The following is a 24100-nucleotide window of genomic DNA, read 5'->3' on the forward strand; positions in this document are numbered from 1 at the left end:
TAGATGGATAGGTGACATCCTTGGAGAACAAGAGAAACACAAAGCCCTCCTTAAGGCCAGCCCAGCTGACCCCCTGTGGCTCCCACACAACAGCCCCGCCTGCCACACTCACCGAGACAGTGGAACTGGGTGTGTTGGTGCCATAGCCAGATGAAGGGAGCGAGGCCAGAGACCAACGGCGTCCATCCGCCCTGGAACCCAATCAATGTGCTCAGAGGCTGCCAGGCCCGCCAGTCCCCCCCACTCCTCAGGGTGTAGGCGAAGTCACTGGCCTTGGCCAGGGCAGGGCATGGGGGAATATATTCATGCTCTGAGATTCCCCAAGGCCCTCCGAGTCCAAGAGGTAAAGAGGAAGTCTTTCTGCCAGACACCTGAGACCTGGAGTGAAGATCAGTCTCCTCTGCTCCTTCCCATGATGCTGCTCTCCTGTCATCCTCATACCAAACGAGCCCTCAAAGTGGGCCTTGAGGAGGACCAGAAAAGCCCATTCAAGTAAGTCATCCTAGAGGGACCCCAAACGGTGACCCCTAGAAAATTCCCCATGAGAAAATTCTCCAAGGAAAACCAATTGGGTTTATTTTCAAAGAAGAAAGGTTACACACACACACACACACACACACACACACTGACACACGTTCCCACAGACACAATCACTCTCATGGCCACATCCATTAGTGTTTGTTACTAGGGTGGTTGAGTTCACACATTGACAGTCACACATATTCATGCCACGTGACTCAACACATGCTCACATGCATTGACTATCCCATACATAGACCCAAATATCACATTTCCATGCTAACACACATTCAAAAACCTACGCTTACATATAGACACATATACTTACAGAGATCTAGTACTCACACTCTGAAACACACACATACACCCTCCCACACACACTCTCTAGACTTTAGCATTCACATGACACATATTGAAGACACCCTCACGCACTCAGTCACACATTCAAACTCTCGCACAGCCACACACGCCTTCACACTCCCACACAGATTACACACTGAGTGTAATGGAGCCACACACAGAGGTCCGTGCTTCCTCAGATATTCACACACGGTTACAACCCTACAAGAACACGGTCACATGCATTCGTTCTCACACCTATGGACACACGTGCAGGCATGGGCTGCCTCACATATTCAATACCTCAGACTCCCATCCACACACATCCACATCAGCATACAGATTGCCACTCACCTGGACACACTCCCACACACTGGACCCCCTCACTCCAGGCAGGGCCCTTGCTCAGCCGGCCTTCTTCCCAGCTCAACCCCCAAGTTGGTGACCACATCCGGCCAAATCTTGGAGCCCGTTTCTGGCTCTCTATTGTCCTAGCTTAACTCCAAGGATAGAGACAGGATGCGGTTCACCCCATATCCCAGCTCCCAGAACGCAGTTATTCAGATAATGTTTATAGAATGAATAAAGTTCAAAGAAAAAGCGACCCGCCCAAATACCCTGGTGACTTCCAGAAGTTTTGCCCAAAAAACATTCGAGGAATCTCTCTGCCTCCCACAGTTTTGCCAAAGGCCCCAGAAAGTTAACCTTAAGGATACTGCAGAAATCCAGAGACTCCTGGAGGGAAACCTGCTGTTCCTCCCCTTGGGCCCCTCGAGGAATAGCCCTAGGCGCCCTCCCCCAGTCAGAGACCAAGTTCTTCAATGTGCATCAGTCCGCGCTTGCGCATTTCATCCCTGCTTCCCGGTCCTGTTGCTATGGAAACGCCTGGCCAGGAGAGAGAGACTTTGGAGACTAAGTAAGACCCTGGGTCCAGAGCGCTAGCGCTTTAGTTCAGCGGCAAATGAAGCTCCGCCCCTTCACTGATTCCGAATAAGCGGTTGGCCCCGCCTTCTTATAGGTCCCGCCCCTAAGGCTGGGCGCCTGTTCCCGCCAGGATGTTGGGGCACTTCTACCAGTCCCTCAGGCCCTGACTCAGGTGCAATTACAAGGGGAACAGATGGTGGCCCAGACGGCGGGTGGGGAGGGTATGGCCAGGGTTCTGGGGCCCTGGGGAGAGGGACTCACCTTCTGGAGGAGGCAAAGGAGAAATGGGCGGGGGTGTTGGGGGAGAAGTTTCGGGGGCTGTCCAAAGGACTGCTACCTGTGGCGGAAAGAGGGGGATCTTTAGGTCTGTGTGGGAGGCAATTCCATCAGCCCTCCTGATCCTCAAAGCGGGTTCCAAACAGTAGCTTGTCCCCTTTAGTTCCACCCTTGTAAGAGTCGGCCACGCCTCCTTAACTGTGGCCCCGCCTCTTTAAATGTTTTGGCTACAGAGTCGGCTCAGTCTCTCCCCTAGCCATTCCGCTTTCTTCCGATGGCCCCGCCCCTCAGGTACGGCCCCTCCTTTCTGCCCCAACCCCTTTCCAATCCAGCACCTCTTGGGCCCCGTCCACAAAATCCCATCCCTCTGTGGACTGGCCAAACCAACGCAAGGACGGACCCGTCCCTTGTACAAGTCTGCCCAGACTCAGGACCACACGTCCCGTCCGTGGCAAAGACATCCCTTGCCTGTGGCCATGCCTACTCTAGTCTGAGCCACAAACCCACCACCTGTCTCACCCAGGTGTCCGGGCAGTGGGGAGTGAGGTCTCGGCAGCGTGGGCGAAGTGCTGGTCAGGATGAGGCTTTTCCGGTTACTGGTACGGCAGCTGTGACAAAGGCGAGGCAGGGGGCCAGACGCGGCCATAGCCCAGTGAGTTTGTGGGCCCAACCTGCCCCCTCCCATTTTAGATCCCTGCCTGTCTCACATCTGTGTGTGCCTGGATGTGTCCCCAAAGGACTGTTCCGAGGAGGAGGCAATGGAGGCCTTGACAGGACTATGTATGGAAAGGGATGCACATGTGACATATATGTGCAAGACTCCTGGTGTGGATCATGTGTGACCATGTATGGCTTAGTTTATCAGTCATGGAGTGATAGTCACATCACATGGTACGACTGGATCTCCTGAATGTGTATGTGTCTTTGAGTCTGTGCATGACATTCGCTGTGTGTATCCAGGTGTGTCATCCACTGTGTGAGTTCCGCACGGGAGCCTCCTAGTGTGACATCATGTGTGACAGTTCTTGGATTTATCTCGTGTGACATGACCTGTAGTTTTGTAGGTTTGTGTGACAGTGTAACACCACTTGTCCATGACTAGATGTGCCACTATGTGCTGTGAAGTGTGTGAGGCATGATTGCTCTACATGTCTATGTCTCTGTGTAACATTCTGAGTCTGTATGAGATACTGTCCTTATGTCTGAGTGTGACATTAACCATGTGTGACATCTACTGTGTGTGAGTTTAACACCCTGTGACACTGGGAACGTCTGAGCATGCCACCATGTGTGACATGGATGAAAATGTGAGAAGTAGTGTGATATTGTGACTCCAGCTCTGCAAGATTCTCTGTCTGTTATTCTGTTATCTATATAACATGCTTAAGCGATGGTATATATTGTGATATTGCAAGGATGTCATTGCTGCACATATTTCTGTGTGCATCTGAGATGGCATAATCGTGTGTATGGATCACCACACATGTGACATCTTATTGGGTGTACACTACGCTCTTCCTGTGGGCTTACTTGCTTGTGTGATGCTAGGTGTGCCTGTGTATGTCTGTGCATGCCTCTGATCTATAGCCACCATATGGCTGGGTATATGTGGTGACTCCCGAGGTATCTGGGCCACTAAGGCTGGTGTGTATGTGTGTGTGTGACATCATGCCCTGCATGATGCTGTATGTCACTATTTTTCATATGAGGCTATGTTCTTTGGGAGGCGGCTATGCTATGATAAAAGCCCCCCTTTCATTTTGCCCCCCTCAGGATCCCAGTTTCCAAAGAGGGATCCTCCAGCCCTTCCATTCCCTTCACCCACCCACCCCCACCCCACCCCCACCCCCGTCGCAGTGACTGAGCATATTCCTACAGCCAGAGCACTCGGCAAGGGGTGTGGGGAGGCCAGTCTGCGGCTATTGTTCTGAAGGTCCTTAGCCCCCCATCCTCCCCTTCTTCCTCTACCCTCACCGGACTGGCTGTCTGAGCCTGCAGCGCCAGCAGACAAAGGCCCTGCTATCCCCCACCCGGCACAGCCCCCTCCCCACGCGGCGGTCCTTTCCAGCGTGCAGTCTCCCCAGCCTCGGCCCACACTGCCCACCACTCAGCCCCATCCCCAGCAGGAAGGCGCAGCTCGGGCACCTCTGGCGCAGCTGGATCGGGTGCAGCATCCCGGGCCCCGCCCTGCGGCAGCAGCCGGGGAGAGGCTTTGGGGGAAGGGCCAGGTCAGGGTCTGAGGGATCAGGGGTCTACCTCTTGGTGCGGCGGAACATACTGCCGCCAGGGAAGGAGGGCATCGAGAAATTGGAAAGCGCGGTCCAGAGAGAGTCAGACATGACCCGGCGGCGGCGACATGGTGGCAGGTGCGGCAGCGGCGGCGGCGCGGGGAGCAAGCGCGCGGGGCGGAGGCTGGAGCCGCAGCCGGCAGGGGAGGACGGGGGAGGGGAGGGCCTGCGGCTATCGCCCGCCAGGAGGGGGCGCTGCCGTGCACCAGAGCGCCAGGCCCCGCCCGCGCGCGCCTGGCGCACCCCCCAGGGTTGGACAGGGGGCGACCTGCCCCGTGCATCTCTCCCCAGGGCTCACCTGCTGCTTTTCCGGGGCAGGGGCAAATCCTTCTGGAAGGCAAAGGAGCAAAAGGGTAGACGTCAGCGGGAAAAAGCAGCCACTACCCAAAGGCCCTGTCAGTCAGCCCCGTGGAGGGGTAGAAGTGGGGTGGGGCAGGCCATTCAACAGCATCATCTCCTGCACTCTTGGCTATGAGCTGAGGATCCCTGGGCCAAGGTACCTGGGTGGTTCTCCTCCCCACCCACAGAGCCCAACACAGGGTTTCCTATAGGACTCCTGAGTTGATATCTCAATGTGTATTCGTGTAAATGAAACAAGAGCCTTTATTTGAAAAATATTTATTGAGCACCTACTGTATGATAGGCCCTTGCTAAGCACTGGGGACACATAAGTGAATGAGACAAAAATTGCCCTTTGGGGACTAGCATTTAAAGGAGGAGAGCAGGAGTTCCCGTCGTGGCGCAGTGGTCAACGAATCCGACTAGGAACCATGAGGTTGTGGGTTCGGTCCCTGCCCTTGCTCAGTGGGTTAACGATCCGGCGTTGCCGTGAGCTGTGGTGTAGGTTGCAGACGCGGCTCGGATCCCCCGTTGCTGTGGCTCTGGCGTAGGCCGGTGGCCACAGCTCCGATTCAACCCCTAGCCTGGGAATCTCCATATGCCGCGGGAGCGGCCCAAGAAATAGCAACAACAACAACAACAACAACAAGAGATAAAAGACAAAAGACAAAAGACAAAAAAAAATAAATAAATAAAGGAGGAGAGCAGGAGTTCCCATTGTGGCTCAGTGATAACAAACCTGACTAGTATCCAAGAGGAGGGGGGCTTGATCCCTGGCTTCACTCAGTGGGTTAAAGGTCTGGCGTTGCCAAGAGCTGTGGTGTAGGTCGCAGACATGCCTCAGATCTGGCATTGTGGTGGCTGTGGTGTAGGCCAGGAACTGCAGCTCTGCTTCGACCCCTAGCCTGGGAACTTCCATACGCCATGCATGCAGCCCTTAAAAATAAAGGGGGGAAGCAGACAAGATTAATGTAGATGTGAATGAAATAATTTTAGACAGTAATGAACGTTATGAATACAATTATGCAAGGTGGGGTGTTCCCTGGTGGTCTAGTGGTTAGGATTCAGCAATGCTCTCACCACTGCAGCCAGGGTTCAATCCCTGGTCTGGGACCTGAGATCCCTCATCAAGCCACTGCACACCATGGCAAAAAAACAAACAAAAAGTTATACAAGGTGATGTAGTGGAAAATAGCTAGGAAGCGGAAGTGACTTTTTTTTCCTGTAGCATATGGAAGTTCCCAGGCTAGGGGTTGAAGCAGAGCTGCAGCTGCTAGCCAAACTACAGCTACAGCAACGCTGGAAACAAGGTATGTCTGCGACCTACACTGCAGCTCAACAACACTGGATACTTAACCCACTGGAAGAGGCAAGGGATCGAATCTGCATCCTCATGGATATTGGGTTCATTTCTGCTAAGCCACAAAGGGAACTCCTCTGTGGAAATAACTTTAAAGTTACTTGCTTGAAAATAAGAGTCAGCCATGGGAGGATCTGTAGCAAGGGCATTCCAGGTAGAGGTAAGTGCAAAGGCCTGGAGGCAGGAATAAACTTGGCATGCTCAAACATGAAAGGTTGAATGACTGCATGAATGAATGAAAGACTCCTCCACACCTCCATGGTTCTAACCCACTCTCAACCAGATTCACAGAGTAGGGGGTGGGATAGTTAGGGAGGCTCAAAACTGAGATTTAAAATGGGAATCAGGTGATGGCTGGATGGTCTTTTTCAGTAATGGTAGTGATAATAATTGGTGGGTATTAATTCTGTCCATATCAGAACAAGGTAGCATTCTCTTTGTCAAGCACACAGGAAGCCACCAAAGGGACCAGAAATTACAGAGATCTGGACTCTTTCTGAGAGTACTGGAGAGAAGGTTCATCACTTTCCAGCCAGTTCTGTGTCCACAGGCTAAAGTGAATAAGAAGGATTGAGTAGGGCTGCAGGTGGCAAGATTCAGATGAGGGTTTCAAAAGCCCTTTGGGGGAACTCCAACCAGGGAGAAACGGGGACTATTCTAGGATCTCCTTGGGATTTTTTTTTTTTTTTTTTTTTTTGTCTTTTTGCTATTTCTTGGGCCGCTATCGCGGCATATGGAGGTTCCCAGGCTAGGGGTCCAATCGGAGCTGCAGCCACCGGCCTATGCTAGAGCCACAGCAGCGCGGGATCTGAGCCGCGTCTGCAACATACACCACAGCTCACGGCAACGCCGGATCGTCAACCCACTGAGCAAGGGCAGGGACCAAACCCCAACCTCCTAGTTCCTAGTCGGATTCCTTAACCACTGCGCCACGACGGGAACTCCTCCTTGGGATTTTTGATAGCAGAAATCCACAGGTTCAATTCCCAGCTTTGCCACTTATAACCTTGGAAAATGACCTTCCAATAGTCCATGCCTTCTAGAGGATCCTGAGAGATGATGCAGGTCTCTAGCACCTTACTATATACCTAGCACATAGTATGCGCTCAATAAATATTAGGTCATAGGAACAGGAGTTATTGTGGATGGACATGCTGCATGACAGGAAATATGCCAGAGGGACCTCACATTCCCATGTACAGAGGACAGACGGATGGTCGAGGTCAAAGGGCACACTGTCCAGATTGGCAGTCCTACCATCCCGAGCCGGGGGTGACCGTAAATCCATACTGGGTGAGCCAGGGGTGACCGGAAATCCATACCGGGTTTTCCATCTGTCTTTGCAGAACCAGCTTGAATGAGCCGCCACTTGGACCAGGCCAGCCTGGCCAAGCGACTGCAGTGACCCAATCAAAACTAAGACCTGGATTTTTCGGCCACAGAACACTGTACTCCAGACTGGGGTACACTGGCCTACGAAGGTGAACCCCAGAGAAAACTTTAAATCCCACCTAGAAAAGTCCTCGAATCTAGCCCCATTTCCTAGTGTCCCTAAACATTCTAGGGTCGAAGATTTAGATCCTTGACTTGAGTGTAAACAGCCGCCACCTCCACCCCGAGCTGCAGAGCCACTGTGCCAGGCGCATTCTACAAATCCCCGGATGAATGGATGGCTCTGCAGATGAGACTTTCGAAATTAGGTTGGTGTACTATCCCACCCGCACAGAGGGAATCCTCGGGCGCTCCGCAGTTGTGGGACAGCTCCTACGGGGTTGCACAAGGTGTGCGAGTGTATCCAGGCAGCGAAGTGGTTAACCCTACCAGAGGAAGAGGTTTGGGCAGGACTTTGGCGGGATAGCTCTGCCTGGAAGCCTGGGGAAGGACTTAGGGGTGAGTGGGAGGATCCCGGGCTGGGGGCGGGGTCTTGCGCGGGAGAACGAAGTCCCGCGTGGCACTGAGCCAATGGGAGTCGGCGCGGGGTGGGGAGGAGGGGTCGGCGACACACCCCATGTAGGCTCCGCCCCTTTCCGCCCTTTTCTGGGACCCGAAGGCGCGGACCCAATCTGTCTGCTTCAGATTTGCTTTGGGTTTGTGGCAGCTCCCTTTTATCAGAACCCATTCTCCTAACTCAGCCCCAGAATGGGGAGGCAGTACGAGGAAGACATGAAGAGCCCATCTGGACTCTGGTTAAAACTCAGGTCTGGCTCCAGCATCATCTAGACGCCTGGGAAGTCCTTCCTACAGTCTCAAATGGCCTCGTCCATTTTTGGTGAGGGTTTGAATCCTCTCCTTCTCTTCCCAAGCTCCAGGCTAGGGATGTATCCTGAGACTGGGCCCACTGTAGGCTTCCTTCCTTCCTTTCTTTCTTTCTTTCTTTCTTTCTTTCTTTCTTTCTTTCTTTCTTTCTTTCTTTCTTTCTTTCTTTCTTTCTTTCTTTCTTTCTTTCTTTGTCTTTTTGGGGCTGTCCCGCGGCATATAGACGTTCCCAGGCTAGGGGTAGAATCACAGCTGTAGTCGCTGGCCTATGCCACAGCCATAGCACAGCAATATCAGATCCGAACTGGATCTACAACCTACACTCACAACTCACAGCACCGCCGGATCCTTAACCCACTGAGAGAGGCCAGGGATCAAACCCACCTCCTCATGGATATTAGATTCGTTTCCACTGAGCCACAATGGGAACTTCCCACTGTAGGCTTTATACAAACTCCTCCAGATTACCTAGCTTGGGACTGGGCTTCAAGGAGGCTCAGAAGAACTAGATGCCAGATAGGATGAAGTTTTGATCAATTTTTCCTCTCTGGGGTCAGTCTGGGGGCAACACCGATTCCCTGAATTAACTCTTAGAAGTGCATGATGCAAACCAAAGAGAACCCTTCCCAGTTTCAGAATCTCCACCCATCCAGGAAATAAGAGTTCCTGACACCTGGATTTGTCCTCACCTTCCCCATGCTCCACAACAAACCTCAGTGTCCCACTCTGAACAGTGGACCCATGCCTCCCGCGCCTGCGCAGCCTGGAGACCAACATTTTCTAAGGCTGTAAGAAGCTAAAAATCGCTCCCGCCCACCCACAAGCTGGGCTGGACTTGAGGATCGCAGAGTGGGGGCGGAGAGGGACAGTGTTGTAGTGGAGGGGGGTGGAATGAAGAGTGTGGAGGGAGGCTGCCTAGGTGCCTGTCCAATTAGGGCAGTAGGAAGAATCCTGGTAGCTGAGTAGGTGCATGGAGGTCGCAGAGGTCCCCATGCCTCAGAAAGAGATTCCTGGGCTGGTGAAGGGGCCAGGCTGCGGCACAAACATGTTTACCGCTGCTGCGGCGCCGGCAGCCCCGAGGGGCGCGAGCCCTGGGGCAATAACTTTGCTCTGCTCCCCCTTACCTCCGGCCTGGCAGGGCTCCTGGGCAAAGACCTCGACCCAAGTCCCCTCCACCTCTGACGGGCCAGGCTCCCCTCGAGCTATACTCGAAGGGGAACGCTAGGCTGCATCCCCTCCATCAGATCCCTGGTTCTCCGGGCGGCGCCTGAGGGGCGGGGTCCTAGCGCGGCTGGACGCGCAGCCACCGCGTTCCCCCAGGTTGCGTCCAGAGGCCGTGGGAGTGGGCGCCTGGGCCGACACTGGCTTAAGTTCTCCCGCCTCCTGCGGGCCCCGCCCCAGGACGCCGACCCCATCCCTTCCACCCAGGGCCGGCGCCGCCGCGTACCTGCAGCCTCCGGCGACGAATCAGGCCCGAATCGTCCATGGCGGCGGCGGCGGCTCCGGCCCCGGGGAGGGAGGTGGGAGGCGGCGGCAGCGGCGGCGGCGGGAGGAGGGAGGCGGGAGGGAGTGAGAAGTCGCGGGGACCTCGTCCGCGGCTGGGGGGCGGGGAGGAGGTGGCGGGGGCGGAGCGAAGTGGGGCGGACCCGGCGCCGTCACTGCGTCTGGGCGCCCGAGCCGGGCCTTGGCCCAGGCTACCCGCGCTGAGGAGGAGGGGGCAGACTGGAGGAGGAGCCTTACAGATGCCCCCAGAGAAGCCAAGCTACCAGGAGACCCGTGTAAGGGTAGACACGCCAGGAGAGAGTGATGCTTATGGGTAAACTAACCCAAGAAAACGCCAAGGGAGACATTCTCACTAGATATATTCCCTATGCAGAACCCCCCTCTCCCGTGACCCCCTTCAGGGAAACACATCCAGTGGGGAAATCATCTCCAGAGAGAGGCCCTCGCCAGTCAGGAACTCTCCTCTCACCCTGAAAATCATTTCTAAAACAAGTGGTCTGTAAGAAATGATGCTTCCTCTCAACAGCCCATGCTCCAAAGAAGACATTTCCGCAGAGAAAGATCCCCATAGGTGGTATTTCGCTTGGGGAGCCTGTTGAGAGTACGCCCGATGACAATAAAAGACCCTGTAAAAGCCATCTCCTCTATGGGAAATTGTCCCCACCCGTGAGACCCCACATCCCAAGAAGATACATTTACAGTGACTTTTTTTTTTTTTTTTTTTTAGGGCCGCACCTGTGACATATGGAAGGTCGCAGACTAGGGTAGAATCGGAGATGCAGCTGCCAGCCTATACCACAACTACATCAACACCAGATCTGAGCCGCATCTGTGACCTAAACCGCAGCTCATGGCAACGCCAGAGTCTTAAACCACTGAGCGAGACCAGGGATCGAACCCGCGTCTTCATGGATATTAGTCGGGTTTGTAACCCGCTGAGCCACAACAGGAACTCCCTACCATGACATTTATATGAGGAGACCGGTCGTCACCGGAGATGCCCCCTAAGAAAAACATATACCACCCCGCTTCGCAAGCAGAGCCTCCTCGGGGAGTCCTGCCGCTCCCGTAGCGATCCCCTCCCTCATTGTCAGGATTAAGATGCCAGGCAAGGCTGAGCTGTATTTATAGGAACGATTAGCTGGTAGTTGGGGAGGGGGGCATCCGAAGAGTTTCCACCACTTGCCCTCAGTGTTCCTACAGCTGAGGCCAAGCCAACCGTGCTTCCCAGAATTGGAGTGGAAACCGTCGGAGCCCTCCCCACTCCAATCTAGGCATTGGAGGGCATGGCGGGGTGGGGGCTTCCCAAAAGTCTAGGCCCTTAACCGTCCCGAAGGCCCTGGAGATCGCGGTCATTGCGCAGGAGCGACCCCTGCCGGCCAAAGGGGGAGACGGCGAGGTCTAAGTCTGGGTGTTCCCGGTAGATCTGTCTACTCATCTCTGCGCCTTAGCCTGAATTATCTGTCTCTCTCGGTCTCTGTTGGCATGTTCGTGTTGCCATCTCACCGAGTCTGTTTCTCGAACTTCTCTGTCCAAGACCGGAACACCGATCTTGCCGCCCCTTCTCACGCCGGCGGCCGTGGGAGCTCTCCGTGGTGCTGATTTCGAGAGCTCTTGTCCGTAGTGCTGAAATATGAGCAAAGGATGGGGGCGGAGGTCAGGGGAGGGGAAGAGTTGTCGGGGGGCACAGCCCAGAGGCTGGACAGATCTGACCCACAACCACTCTGGACTACCCCAAGATGGACCAGGGGAAGGCTAGGTCCACTGGGTCTAGGTTGCCAAAACCTCCAGGACATCAGTGGGTGCCCACAGAGAGACCAGGTGATAGTGCCTTCTGATTCACTTACTCAACAGATATTGTGCACCTACTGTGTGAAAAGAGAGAGATGAAAACTCTGCACTAGTCCTAGAAGAGAGGGGAATAGATTTGCAGTAGTAGTCATTGCTCACAAAAACATATATGTAAAATTTACAAGCACAGGCACACAACACATTCTGCAAATATGCACACAAACACCAACATGCTCAAAAAAGATTCACGTAAACCTATTTACACACTCTGCAAACACATACTCCAAAAAAATCCACAATCTGCAAATACACATACATAGAAACACATACTCAGCAAACACAAACATGTAAACATTTGCAAAAATGAACACTGAATCCTTGGAAAACACATAAATATATAATACAAACACACAAACATATGCATTTGCATGTTTCTGAGCAAACAGAAACATACAAATACATATACTCAAACACATTCTGCAAATACATACTTATGCAAACACGTACCTAGAAAACACAGACATATACACACTCAGCAAATGCAGGCATAAACAAACAACACATACAAACATGAAACAAACACAAGTACACATCATCCCCAAACCAAGGGAAGCTCAACCACATACAAACTCTCACCCAAAATACAGAATCATTTTCCTCCCAATACAAAATATAGATACATGATACACACACTCATTTGCTCACTAGAGGGCTGTTTTTCTTATTGGAGTCTCTTACTAGACTGTCAGCTCTGTGAGGGTTGGGATGTTCATGTCTTAATCACTACACTGCATCCCAAGAACCTGGCACACAATAGGTGCTCAATAAATGTTTATTGACTGAATTGAGGGAATGTTTGCAGGGGACACAAATTCACAGAAATTGCAGAGGGACACACAAACACATACACGTTTCAGATGCAGACACACACCTTCTCCACACATGACAACACCTCCTTATTCACTCATTGTCAACAACCTTTATCCACTGACCTATTCACAATATTTTTGCATGACACTCATCTTCATTCTACATCCCTCTCTCCCACATTTATTATCTGACTCTTACTCAACTGGACACCTTGGCTTAAAACACATACACAACTCCTTACTCAGATTTTGAAAACACACACACACATGAAATGCACATAAAAATACAAAACAAACACACATACATGCTCAACATATACAGACATACAAACACTCTCATCTAATACATATACACACCAGTAAAACTCCTCTGGCCTTTGGTTAGCTGGAGCAGAGGGCGGGGCGAAGGAAAACTCCTCCCCTGCGTCAAACCACGCCCCTTTCGGCTGTCACTGTTTCCTGGGTTTGACCCTGAGGTGTCTCAGCAGCACCCTAGACTCCAGTCCGGCTAACAGGTGAGGGGTGGCCCCAGGGGACAGAGAGAGGGAGGGAATAATTACCTTGTCTCCACAGACCCCCAGTTTTCCCTACCCTGGGGTCTTTGGACCCCAGCGACAGAACCCGAGTGCTGCCACAGGCAACCTTGGCTCCAAAGGTCCAGCCCTGGGTGGCAGCCCCTAAGCCGATTGTGGGCTGAAAGAAGGTGACCATGAGAGGGGCCAGCAGGGATCAAGAGGGAGGGAGGAGGCTGGGCAGAAGAGAGGAAGGAATTACTGAACAGAAGGGGGAGATTGGAAGATCTGCAGAAGTACCCTTACTTCTGAGGACAGAGGTAGTCGCCTGAGGGCTGACAGGGTGGGAGATCCTGCTTTGTGTGAGGGAGGAGGGGAACCATGAGATGGGGGCGCTTGCTCCTGAAGGGATGGAGGGGACGTGTGTCTGATGCAGGGTGGGGGGCGGCTCCTGGGTCAGAGGCAGACCTTTGTGGCCCCTTGGGATTTGAGAGTCCTTGGCTATTGCCTCCTTATCAGCTGTCCATTCTCTGCTCTGTCTGGCACTGTCTCCTGGGTACACATCAGGGAAGTGCAACCTGAGCTACCAGAAAGGGACAGCTGAATCTCCGTGTGTCCCAGCTGACTCTTATCTCAGGTGGACATGGCCTGCAGGGGTCGCACTCGACCCAGGGGCCTGGCCTGGGCCCTGCAACTGACTCTGGCATGGATCCTGCTGGGGGCTTGTGGAGGGAGCCACCCACTCCCAGCTAGGTCCCGGAGACATCATCAGCTAGCAGCCGATCTGGGCACAGTCCAGCTGCACCAGGCAGGTAAGCATTCCAAACTCTGCCTAAACTCTAATACCCAGAAACCCCAACTCAACTATAACAATGCTAGAATTTCCTTATGAAAGGGGCTTAGCAGAAACAAATCGGACAATATCCATGAGGATGAGGTTTTGATCTCTGGCTTCCTCGCTCAGTAGGTTAAGGATCCAGTATTGCCGTCAGCTATAGTGTAGATCAGAGATGCAGCTTAGATCCTTAGTTGCTATGGCTGTGCCATAGGCCGGCAGCTGCAGCTCAGATTTGACCCCTAGCCTGGGAATTTCCACATGCCATGTGCAAGTGTGGCCCTAAAAAAAGACCAAAGAAAGAAAGAAAGAAAAAGAAAGGGACTTAGGATAACTGGAAGAGTCACCTGGATCTAGTGGTGGTCAAAGAGCACGAATTGCCTGGGTTCAAATCCCAACTCTGCCACTTCGTAGCTGTGTGATGCTGGGCAAATCACGTAACCTCTCTGGGCCTCATGTGGGCCATTAAGAAAAGGATAGAGGAAGCTCCCTTGTGGCATATCAGATTAAGGATCCAGCATTGCTGAGCTGTGGCACAGGCTGCAATTGCGGGTCAGGTTTGATCCCTGGCCCAGGAACTTCCATATGCTGCAAGTGCAGCCAAAAAAGAAAAGAATGAAAATAAAAGGGGAGATGGAGTTCCCGTCATGGCGCAGCGGAAACGAATCTGACTGGGAACCATGAGGTTGCAGGTTTGATCCCTGGCCTCGCTCAGTGGGTTAAGGATCCAGCGTTGTTGTGGGCTGTGGTGTAGGTTGCAGACACGGCTCAAATCTGGCATTGCTGTGGCTGTGGCGTAGACCATCAGCTACAGCTCCCATTCGACCCCTAGCCTGGCAACATCCATATGCCTTGGGTGCGGCCCTAAAGAACAAAAATAATAATAAAATAAAAGGGGAGAAATAATAGACCCACCTCATAGATACATAGCAAAGGGGTGTATGTAGGCATATGACAACTTATATCACCACCAGGGATGTATGAAATATATTGATTATGATAAGTGATTATTATTTAAAGTTGCATTTGCATTCCCAAGTGAAATGTCTTTAAGATTTATGTTTGAGAGGACATATATAACTGGGGTTTCAGGGGAGCACTAGGCCTTGGTTCCCCAACGCTATGATGATGCAAGACCGCAACTCACAGGATTTCCCTTCTCTATGGCCCTCTTGTCCTTCAGCGATGGACACATCAGAGGTATCAGGCCTTGGGATCAGCGCGGAGAGCTGTGGGGAGCTGAGCCCCAGGTGGGTACAGCAAAACCTCTAGCGTTTTTTCGTGTTCTTTGCCCCAGTTGCCCCCATCAGGGGCCAGAGCCCTTAAGCATGTATCCTGATCTATCCTGGCCTGTCTTGTTTCTCCCAATGTCCAGGTGTGAATCATTTCTGGGACACCTCCAGGTTGCCCTTCGCAGTCGCTTCCACCTGCTTCTGCTGGGGGTACTCCAGACACAACCGCTCTGCTCAGAGCTCTGCGATGCCTGGTAGGAGAGGTGGGGCGTGAGGGGCGAGGCCTATGGCTGGGGAGGGGCTGAAGGAGGGATCGTCGGCTTGATCCTCTGGGTCTCCGAAGGGGCGTGGCCTGCTTCCAAGCCTCCAAGGTCTAAAGAGGCCTAGCTTTTAGATATAAGGTAGAAAGGGGCGGGGCCTGTGGAGAACCCGGCTTCTAAGATGGGCAGAAGGGAGGAGTGGCTTTCCAAGGAGCTTAGTGGAGTGTTTTTTTGTTTTTCCGTTTTTTTTTTTTTTGTTGTTGTTGTTTTTTAGGGCCGCTCCTGTAGCACATGGAGGTTCCCAGGCTAGGGGTCCAATCGGAGCTGTAGCCGCTGGACTACGCCACAGCCAGAGCAACGCAGGATCCGAGTCGACGGCCCTGTTTTTGTTTTTTTTAGGGAAGGGCCTCTTGATTGAAAAGAGCAGTTAAAAGGGTGGGACTGCCCTGGAATAGTCTGAGGTCTGCAGGGACAAGACCAGAAGTGACAAGGCCCTGGGCAAAAGTAAAGAATATGAGTTGTAGAGTTCCCTCCTGACTCAGCAGGTTAAGGATCCTGCGTTGTCACTGCTGTGGCTCTGGTTACAACTGTGCCATAGGTTCGATCCCTGGCCTGGGAACTTACACATGCTGCAGATGTGACCAAAAAAAAAGAATATGGGAACGGGCTGAAGTCTGGATGGCCTTTTAGGGGCGTGGTTCCCAAGAGAAGGGGCCTGGACTAAGCAAGCGACATTGCCAGGTCCAAGCCTTGGAGAGCACGAATCCCACTAGGACATGGCTGTGGAGTTTTTACCCATCTTCTTCTCTCCACACATCACCCCCAGGTTTGCCACCTGCGAAAGTGATTTCACCTGCAGCTCGACTTGGCTCCCACTAGTAGAAAAGAGGGGCTGCAAGCCCATCTGCAGTACCTATGGGCAGGTGAGTGTGGGACATAGGAAGCAGGGAAGAGACTACTGAGACCTCCCTTTACTATTGTCCTGGGTTAATGCATCTAGGTGGAAGATCTGGACTGTCACTCCCAAGCAACCCCCCGCCCCCGCTCTCAACCCTTCCCCTTTCCACAGCCCAGTCTCTATAGTAGAACACACCTCTAGCCTCCTTAAGGCCCGCCGAGTCCGGATTTACCCTCCCTAAAGGACTGCCTCGGCTCTAGGTCTCTGGAAGGCCCAGAGGCCCGAGTCACCTTCCCCAATGCCCCAGCCTTAACCTGGATCTCCCCGACCCGAGCTACCTGGAACCCAATAAGAACTCACCTTCCCCAAAACCCTACCCCCAGCTATGGTCCCTGCCCAGAGACCCAGGGGCGGGAATTGTCGGCCCTAAGATCGAGCCCCCGCCCCCAGGGTACCTGGACTCCGCCCACTCAAGCTCTAACTCCACCCCTTCCCCCAGACTTTCGCTGATGGAGCGGGGCTTTGCCGCTCAGTTCTGGGCTACGTGCTACCAGTAGCGGATCCTGGCTCCAGTCCCTGCCTCAATATTTCCATCTCAGTGCTATCTCGTCCCAGACACGCACGGCGGGCCCGGGAAACCACATTCCCACGCTCTCGTCGCCCTCGCACCTTGATTCTGGACGCTGCAGGCAGCGGTAGTGGCAGTGGAAGCGGCAGCGGCCCCTAGGGGGCGCCCGGCCTTGGAAGGAAGAGGCACCGCCTCTCCCCCTACAGCCCGGCAAGCCACGCGCTCCGCCCCTCAAGACACCCAGAGTTCTATCCTTCTCCCTTTCTGCCTTCTAGTTTGCAAAGTCCTATCCTTCTTCCCTGGGGCCCCGGAGACTCGCCCCTCTCCACATAGTTAAGAAATTTCCAATTGTAGTTTATTTTTTCCCCTGAATAAAGTCGCCAGTTAGAGCACGTGATATGATTGCTTCTTGGGGGAAACAGGTGGGAAGGATAGGTGGCAGAAATTGATAGTTGCCTCTCTTCTAATCCTCTGGTCCTGGAGTTCCTGTTGTGGCTCAGTGGGACCTGATATAGTGTCAGTGAGGATGCAGGTTCCATCCTTGGCCTCGTGCAGTGGGTTAGGGATCTGGGGTTACTGAAAGCTTTGGCTGAGATCCAATGTTGCCATGGCTGTGGTGTAGGCCGGAATCTGCAGCTCAGATTTGACCCCTAGCCCAAGAACTTCCATATGCCTTGGGTACGTTGGTAAAAACAAAACAAAACTAATCCTCTGGTCTTAAAGTTTGGGACTGATTCACAAACGTGTTCATGACAGATGGTCTATACTCTATAACAACTTGGAATAAACAGGTGTCAGGAATGGGGAGGAGTCCAGAAAGAGGGAGTGACAAGGGAAGGAGGTGTGCTCTCCCACTGTGTGCCACCAGCCCCATCAAGAAGCTTCCTGGGAGTTCCTGTCATAGCTCAGTGTTTAACAAATCTGACTAGTATCCATTAGGATGTGGGTTCGATCCCTGGCCTTGCTCAGTGGGTTAAGGAACCAGCATTGCTATGAGCTGTGGTGCAGGTCCCAGACACAGCTGAGATCCTGCGTTGCTGTTGCTGCTATGGCATAAACTGGCAGCTGCAGCTCTAATTCGACCCCTAGCCTGGGAACTTCCATATGCTGTGGGTGGGGCCCTAAAAAGACAAAAGAGAGAGAGAAGCTTCCTTTCTTGTATAGACCTCCAGACACACTTTATGGCCTTCCCCTCTGATTAAGCAGGCCCAACTGTGTCTGGCATAATGTCTTCTTTCCTTCTTTCCCACAAAGCAAAAGGGACCTAAAGCAAAGGACTGGACTCAGATTCAGGATTTTTTTCCCCGCCCCCGTGGCAGGCATAAATTCACCAAGCTAGGGATTGAGACCACAGTGCATTTGCGAACTATGCCACAACTGCAGCAACACCAGATCCTTAACCCACTGAGCCACAGGGGAACTTCCCAATAAAGCAGTTTTGCTGAATGCCTCCTGTGCCCAGGCACTGTGCTGAGTAGGATAGACCAGGCCCTTTTGCTGCCCTCAAGGAAGATGAAATAGCTCAAGAAGAGAAGTGGCTCACTGTGGGAGTAGCAGACAAGCATCTTTCAGATGAAAGAGACAGACTCAGTTCAAAGTGCCTTTAGCTATGACAGTGATAAGCTTCAGTAATGGCTGTATCTAGGTTCTTAAAATTATTGTTAGGCATCTTCTGCAATTTTTTTTTTTTTCTTTTTAGGGCTGCACCTGTAGCATGTGGAATTTCCCAGACTAGGGGAAATTCAGAGCTGCAGCTGCTGGCCTATGCTACAGATCCCATTGCGCCAGAGCAGGAACTCCTGACTGGCTCTTCTGGAGTTTAGTTTCTTCATCTATAAAATGGGAATAACAGTTCCCATCATAGGGTTGTTGGCAGAGTTAAATGAGTTAATGCAAGCTGTTCTGGTTATGCATTTCTGTGTAACAAAAACAAAACAAAACAAAACTCTAAACTTAATAGCGTAAAACAATAATCATTATCTTTCATGGTTCTGGAGTTTCCCTGGGCTCAGCTGGGTGGTTCTTGCTCAAGGAAGGACTCTCATGTAATTGCAGATAATAGCTGGGGCTTTATAAGCCTTTAAGGCTTCCTCACTCACATATGTGGTGGTTAGTACTGGCTCTTGCCTTGAACCTCAGCTGGGGCTGTCAGCCAGAGTAGCTCCAAGTGGCTTCTCTCAGTGGCTTGGGCTTCCTCAGAGCATGGTGTCAGGGTTCCAAAGGCAAGTGTCCCAAGAGAGCCAGGTGGAAGTTATCTCACCTCTGCTTTCTAGTCCCTAGTGTGAATCATTAAAGCCAGCTCATATTAAAAGGGAAGGTGTCCTTGATTCCAACTCCTCAGAGAAGGGGTGTCAAATAAAGTGCTTGGAAAGTGCTTGACATGTAATTAACACTCAATAAATGAAGAAGTCATCCGTGATCGCTGTTGTTGATGATGTTGTCTATGTGCTGTGTTAATGTGAGCAGGAGGATAAACAGGCATTCATGGAAGAATGAGGCAGATGATCAGGCCACAGTGAAGGACATTTCAAGCAGGCCTGAAGATTTCAGGTTCTGAGAACTTCCAGTTGCTCAGCAAGCCTGGAACAGAGCATGGGGACTGGGATCAAATCATGGAAGGCCTTGAATGCCTAGAGAAGGCACTTGGCCTTGATGATAAGGGGTGTGAGAGCCATGTGTTTACGCAGAAGATCAGACTGACATTCTTGCCCCACCATTAGCAAGCAGCTCAAGGGGAGGGTGAGACTGGAGGTGAAGGGCACCAGTGAAGAATTTGGGACAGAAACAAGGGAGTTCCTGTCGTGGCGCAGTGGTTAACGAATCCGACTAGGAACCATGAGGTTGTAGATTCGGTCCCTGCCCTTGCTCAGTGGGTTAAAGATCTGGTGTTGCCGTGAGCTGTGGTGTAGGTTGCAGATGTGGCTCAGATCCTGCGTTGCTGTGGCTCTGGCGTAGGCCGGTGGCTACAGCTCCGATTCGACCCCTAGCCTGGGAACCTCCATATGCCGTGGTAGCGGCCCAAGAAATAGCAAAAAGACAAAAAAAAAAAAAAAAAGAAACTGAAAGATGGGCAGAGGCAGATGAATGAGAGAGAACCAGAGGAATAGCCCACAAGACTGTCCTAAGGAGAGTACAGAGTGACCATCTGAAGCTTTCAAGAAGCAGGGGTTGTTGCCAACTTGGAAATCTTCGGCAGGTTTGGTGTGGGATTCTGGACTCCACATTTCAAACTCCCTGGTAAACTTGATGCTACTGGTCTGGGAACTCCACCCCCCACCTTTTTTTTTTTTTTCTTTTTTTGCTTTTTAGGGCTGCACCTATGGAAGGTGGAAGTTCCCAGGTTAGGGATTGAATCGAAGCTGCAGCTGAGGGCCTATGTCACAGCAACACGGGATCCAAGCCACGTCTGTGACTTACACCACAGCTCACTGCAAGGCAGGATGCTTAACCTACTGAGCAAGACCAGGAATGGAATCTGCCTCCTTACGGATACTAGTTGGGTTTGTAACCCATTGATCCACAATAGCAATCCACTTTCTTTTCTTTTCTTTTTTTTGTATTTTCTAGGGCCACACCTGCGGCACATGGAGATTTCCAGACTAGGGGTCTAATCAGAGCTGTAGCCGCAGGCCTTTGCCACAGCCACAGCAACGCAGGATCCGAGCCACATCTTTGACCTATACCACAGCTCATGGCAATGTCGGATCCTTAACCCACCGAGCAAGGCCAGGGATCGAACCCACAACCTCATGGTTCCTAGTTGGATTCGTTAACCACTGAGCCACGACGGGAACTCTGCATTCCACTTTATTATTTATTTATTTTTTGGCTTTTTGCCTTTCCCAGGGCCGCTCCCACGGCATATGGAGGTTCCAGGCTAGGGGTCTAATCCAAGCTGTAGCCACAGGCCTACGGCAGAGCCACAGCAACCCAGGATCCGAGACGCGTCTGAAACCTATACCACAGCTCATGGCAACGCCAGATCCTTAACCCACTGAGCAAGGCCAAGGATCGAACCCTCATCCTCATGGTTCCCAGTCGGATTCGTTAACCATTGCGCCACGACAGGAACTCCACCGCATTCCACTTTAAATAGCCAGAAATCCCACGACTTTGTCAGAAGAAATCTTTGTGAGTTACAGCTTTAGGATGCCCATTAATTTCTTTTCTTTTCTCTTTTTTTTTTTTTTGATGGCCTCACCCAGGGCATATGTAAGTTCCCAGAACAGAGACTGAATCCGAGTCACAGCTGTGATCTATGCTGCAGCTGCACAAATGCTGGGTTGGATCCTTTAACCCACTGCATTAGGCCAGGGACTCAACCAGCACAACAACCTCTGCAGTGACCCAAGCTGCTGCAATTCGATTTTTTTTTTTAGGGCCGCACCCACAGTATATGGAAGTTCTCAGTTTAGGGGTCAGTCAGAGCTACTGCTGCTGGCCTACACCACAACCACAGCAAAGCAGGATCTGGGCTGCATCTGTGAACACCACCACAGCTCAACACCGGATCCCTGCCCACCGTGCGAGGCCAGGGATCGAACTCACAACCTCATGGTTCCTAGTCGGGTTTGTTAACCGCTGAGCCATGAAGGGAACTCCTGCAGTCGAGTTCTTAACCCACTGTGCCATAGCGGGAACTCCAATGTGGTTTGTTCTTTTGGCCACGCCCAAGACATGTGGAAGGAATTTTCCCAGCCAGGATAGAACCCAAGCCAAAGCAGTGGCAACACTATGGAGGAAACAGTGCTGCTGGGAGTAGAAGCCTTCACAGAGGGGAATTTGGAACTATCTGTCCAGGGAGTTCCCATCGTGGCTCAGTGGTAATGTACCAGTCTAGTATCCATGAGGACTTGGGTTCCATCCCTGGCCTTACTCAGTGGGTAAGGATCTGGCATTGCTGTGAGCTGCAGTGTAGGTCACAGATGAGGCTCAGATATGGGCATTGCTGTGGCTGTGGTGTAGGCCAGCGGCTACAGCTCCAATTTGACCCCTAGCCTGAGGACTTCCATATGCTATGGATGCAGTGCTAAAATGACAAAAAGAAAAAAAAAAAAAAAGGAAGTATCTCTCCAAATTACAAACCACACAGACCCTCTAATCCAGCAAACGTACCTGTGGGAATTTATGCTACACACAAGACAGTGTAAGAAATGATAACAAACCTGTCATTCCCTGCAGAAGCTGAGGGACAACTCCATGTCTATTAAGAGGTGTTAAACTACAGGACAGTTATGCCAGGGAGGGCTCTGCACTGTAATGGGAATGAGGAAGGGTTTTAGACACCTATTTGGAATTATCTCCAAGGTATACATAGTAAAAAGCACTGTGACCTAATGTATACTTTGTTTCCATTTCTATAAAGAAGGTTAAGATGTATCTGTATGGCACAAAATTGTAAAGCAACTATATTTTAATTTTGTTGTTGTTGTCTCTTTAGGGCCCCACCTGCAGCATATGGAAGTTCTCAAGCTAAGAGTCTAATGGGAGCTGTAGCCGCTGGCCTATGCCACAGCCACAGCAACGCAGGATCTGAGCCGGGTCTGCAACCTACACCACAGCTCACAGCAACACCAGATCCTTAACCCACTGAGCGAGGCCCAGCATGGAACCTGCAACCTCATGGATACGAGTAGGATTCATTTCCACTGAGCCGTGACGAGAACTCCCTATATTTTAATTTAAAAAAAAGAGATACATTTGTATGTATGTTTATAACATTCCAGGATATCTCCAGAAAGACCTAGAGGGCACCTGCTATGGTCTCAATGTTTGTGCCCAATCCTAAACCCCAAAGATGGTGTTGGGAAATGGAGCATGGGAGGTGATTAGGACATGAGGATGGCATGCTCATGAGTGGGATTAGTGCCCTTATAAAAGGAACCCCACAGAGATTTCTCATTTCTTCCACCATGTGAAGACACACGTCAGTCTGTGATCTGAAAGAGAGTCCTCACCAAAACCCTACCGTGCTAATATCCGGGTCTTGGACTTCCAACCTCCAGAACTGTGAAATAAAATAACTTGTCTGGGAGTTCCTGCTGTGGCACAAGAGGATTGGTGGTGTCTCTGCAGCTCCAGGGCACAGGTTTGATCCCCAGCTGGCACAGTGGATTAAAGGATCTGGCATTGCTGCAATTGCGGCAGAGGTTGCAACTGTGGCTTGGATCTGATCCTTGGTCCAGGAACTCCACATGCTGTGGGGCAGCCAAAAAAAAAAAAAAAACAAAAAAAAAAAACCAGCCTTGTTTATAAGCCTCCCATGCTATGGTACTGTTATAGCAGCCTAAAAAGGACTGAGACACGCCAGTAAGCCCACCAGTGTGCTGGTGGGTAGGATGGGAGAGAAGCTTCTCAATGTATTCCTTCCTAATTCTGCATCATACAAATATAATGTGCATTTTAAAATCAAATCGAGGCATTCCCTGGTGGCCTAGCTAGGATTGTCACTGCTGTGACACTCAGGTCACTGATGTGATGCAGGTTTGACCCCTGGTCTGGGAACTTCTGCATGCTGTGGGTGAGGCCATAAAAAAAGAAAAAAAGATAAAATAAATCAACCAAGGAGTTCCCAAGATAGCGCAACAGGATTGGTTGTGTCTTGTGATTGCTGGGACATAGGTATGATCCTCAGCCAGGCACAGTGGGTTAGTGAGCTGCAGTGCTTGGGTGGCAACTGCAGCCCAGATCTGATCCCTGGCCTGGGAACTCCATGCGCCACAGGGCGGCCCCCCCAAAAATCAATCAACCAAAACAATGTCTATCCTGTTTAGGTTACAAAAGCATCTGGGCCCAGGGGTTCCCACTGACCTCTCTCAGTGGGTTAAGTATCCAGCATTGCCCTGAGCTATGATGTAGGCCTCAGACATGGCTTGGATCCCAAGTTGCTGTGGCTGTGGTATATAGGCCGGAAGCTGCAGCTCCAATTTGACCCCTAGCCTGGGAACTTCCATATGTAGTGGGTATGGCCCTAAAAAGCAAAAAAATTAAAATATTAAAAAAGGAGAGGAGTTCCCGTCGTGGCGCAGCAGAAATGAATACACCTAGGAACCATGAGGTTGTGGGTTCGATCCCTGGCCTTGCTCAGTGGGTTAAGGATCTGGTGTTGCCATGAGCTGTGGTGTGGGTCGCAGACGTGGCTCGGATCTGGCGTTGCTGAGGCTCTGGCGTAGGCCGGTGGCTATAGCTCCAATTAGACCCCTAGCCTGGGAACCTCCACATGCCACGGGTGTGGCCCTAAAAACAAACAAAAAGCACCTGGGTCCAGAAATGGACAGAGCACACCCCCACCCCACCCCACCTCCACCCCAAAGTAGAACTCCCACATGTAG

At 51.7% G+C, this 24100-nt stretch overlaps 2 protein-coding genes across 8 annotated transcripts in view; one reads left to right on the forward strand and one right to left on the reverse strand.

Annotated features, from left to right (window-relative positions):
• MAST1 (microtubule associated serine/threonine kinase 1) overlaps positions 1-9823 on the reverse strand; it is a 31166-nt gene extending 21343 nt beyond the window's left edge. For 2 of the 5 annotated variants that reach the window (XM_085012722.1, XM_021083720.2), the window contains exons 1-5: positions 9749-9823; positions 4645-4676; positions 2578-2666; positions 2044-2119; positions 113-191 (exon numbers count right to left, since the gene is read on the reverse strand). In XM_085012722.1, coding sequence (XP_084868848.1) covers positions 113-191; positions 2044-2119; positions 2578-2666; positions 4645-4676; positions 9749-9787 — 315 coding nt within the window. In that variant the 5' untranslated portion in view covers positions 9788-9823. Of the gene's footprint in view, positions 1-112; positions 192-2043; positions 2120-2577; positions 2667-4314; positions 4453-4644; positions 4677-9748 lie in introns of those variants that run through there. The other 3 variants (XM_085012721.1, XM_021083721.2, XM_085012720.1) reach the window with 2 other exon arrangements.
• RTBDN (retbindin) lies at positions 7392-19188 on the forward strand. Of its 3 annotated transcripts, XM_085012771.1 has the most exons (6): positions 7392-7745; positions 13544-13788; positions 14995-15061; positions 15187-15297; positions 16130-16226; positions 16701-19188. In XM_085012771.1, the coding sequence occupies exons 2-6, from the start codon at positions 13620-13622 to the stop codon at positions 16926-16928; spliced, it is 672 nt and encodes a 223-aa protein (XP_084868897.1). In that variant the 5' UTR covers positions 7392-7745; positions 13544-13619; the 3' UTR covers positions 16929-19188. The 3 variants fall into 3 exon arrangements, with proteins under 3 accessions (XP_084868897.1, XP_084868898.1, XP_084868899.1); XM_085012772.1 differs by lacking the exon at positions 13544-13788; XM_085012773.1 differs by lacking the exon at positions 7392-7745 and having other exon boundaries at positions 10513-13955; positions 14543-15061; positions 16701-17163.
• The last annotated feature ends 4912 nt before the right edge of the window (positions 19189-24100 follow it).

Source organism: Sus scrofa, chromosome 2, assembly GCF_054392235.1.
Source record: "Sus scrofa isolate SSC_HxYL_T2T_F1_AM1 chromosome 2, Sscrofa_HxYL_maternal_Yorkshire_Landrace_v2.0, whole genome shotgun sequence".
Taxonomy (NCBI): domain Eukaryota; kingdom Metazoa; phylum Chordata; class Mammalia; order Artiodactyla; family Suidae; genus Sus; species Sus scrofa.

Excerpts from the sequence above, each read along its gene's own strand:
- RTBDN (XM_085012771.1), top strand. The coding sequence starts at position 13,620 with ATGGCCTGCAGGGGTCGCACTCGACCCAGGGGCCTGGCCTGGGCCCTG. Across the intron at positions 13,789-14,994 it reads AGTCCAGCTGCACCAGGCAG|CGATGGACACATCAGAGGTA; the intron begins GTAAGCATTCCA and ends CTTGTCCTTCAG. Across the intron at positions 16,227-16,700 it reads TCTGCAGTACCTATGGGCAG|ACTTTCGCTGATGGAGCGGG; the intron begins GTGAGTGTGGGA and ends CCCTTCCCCCAG.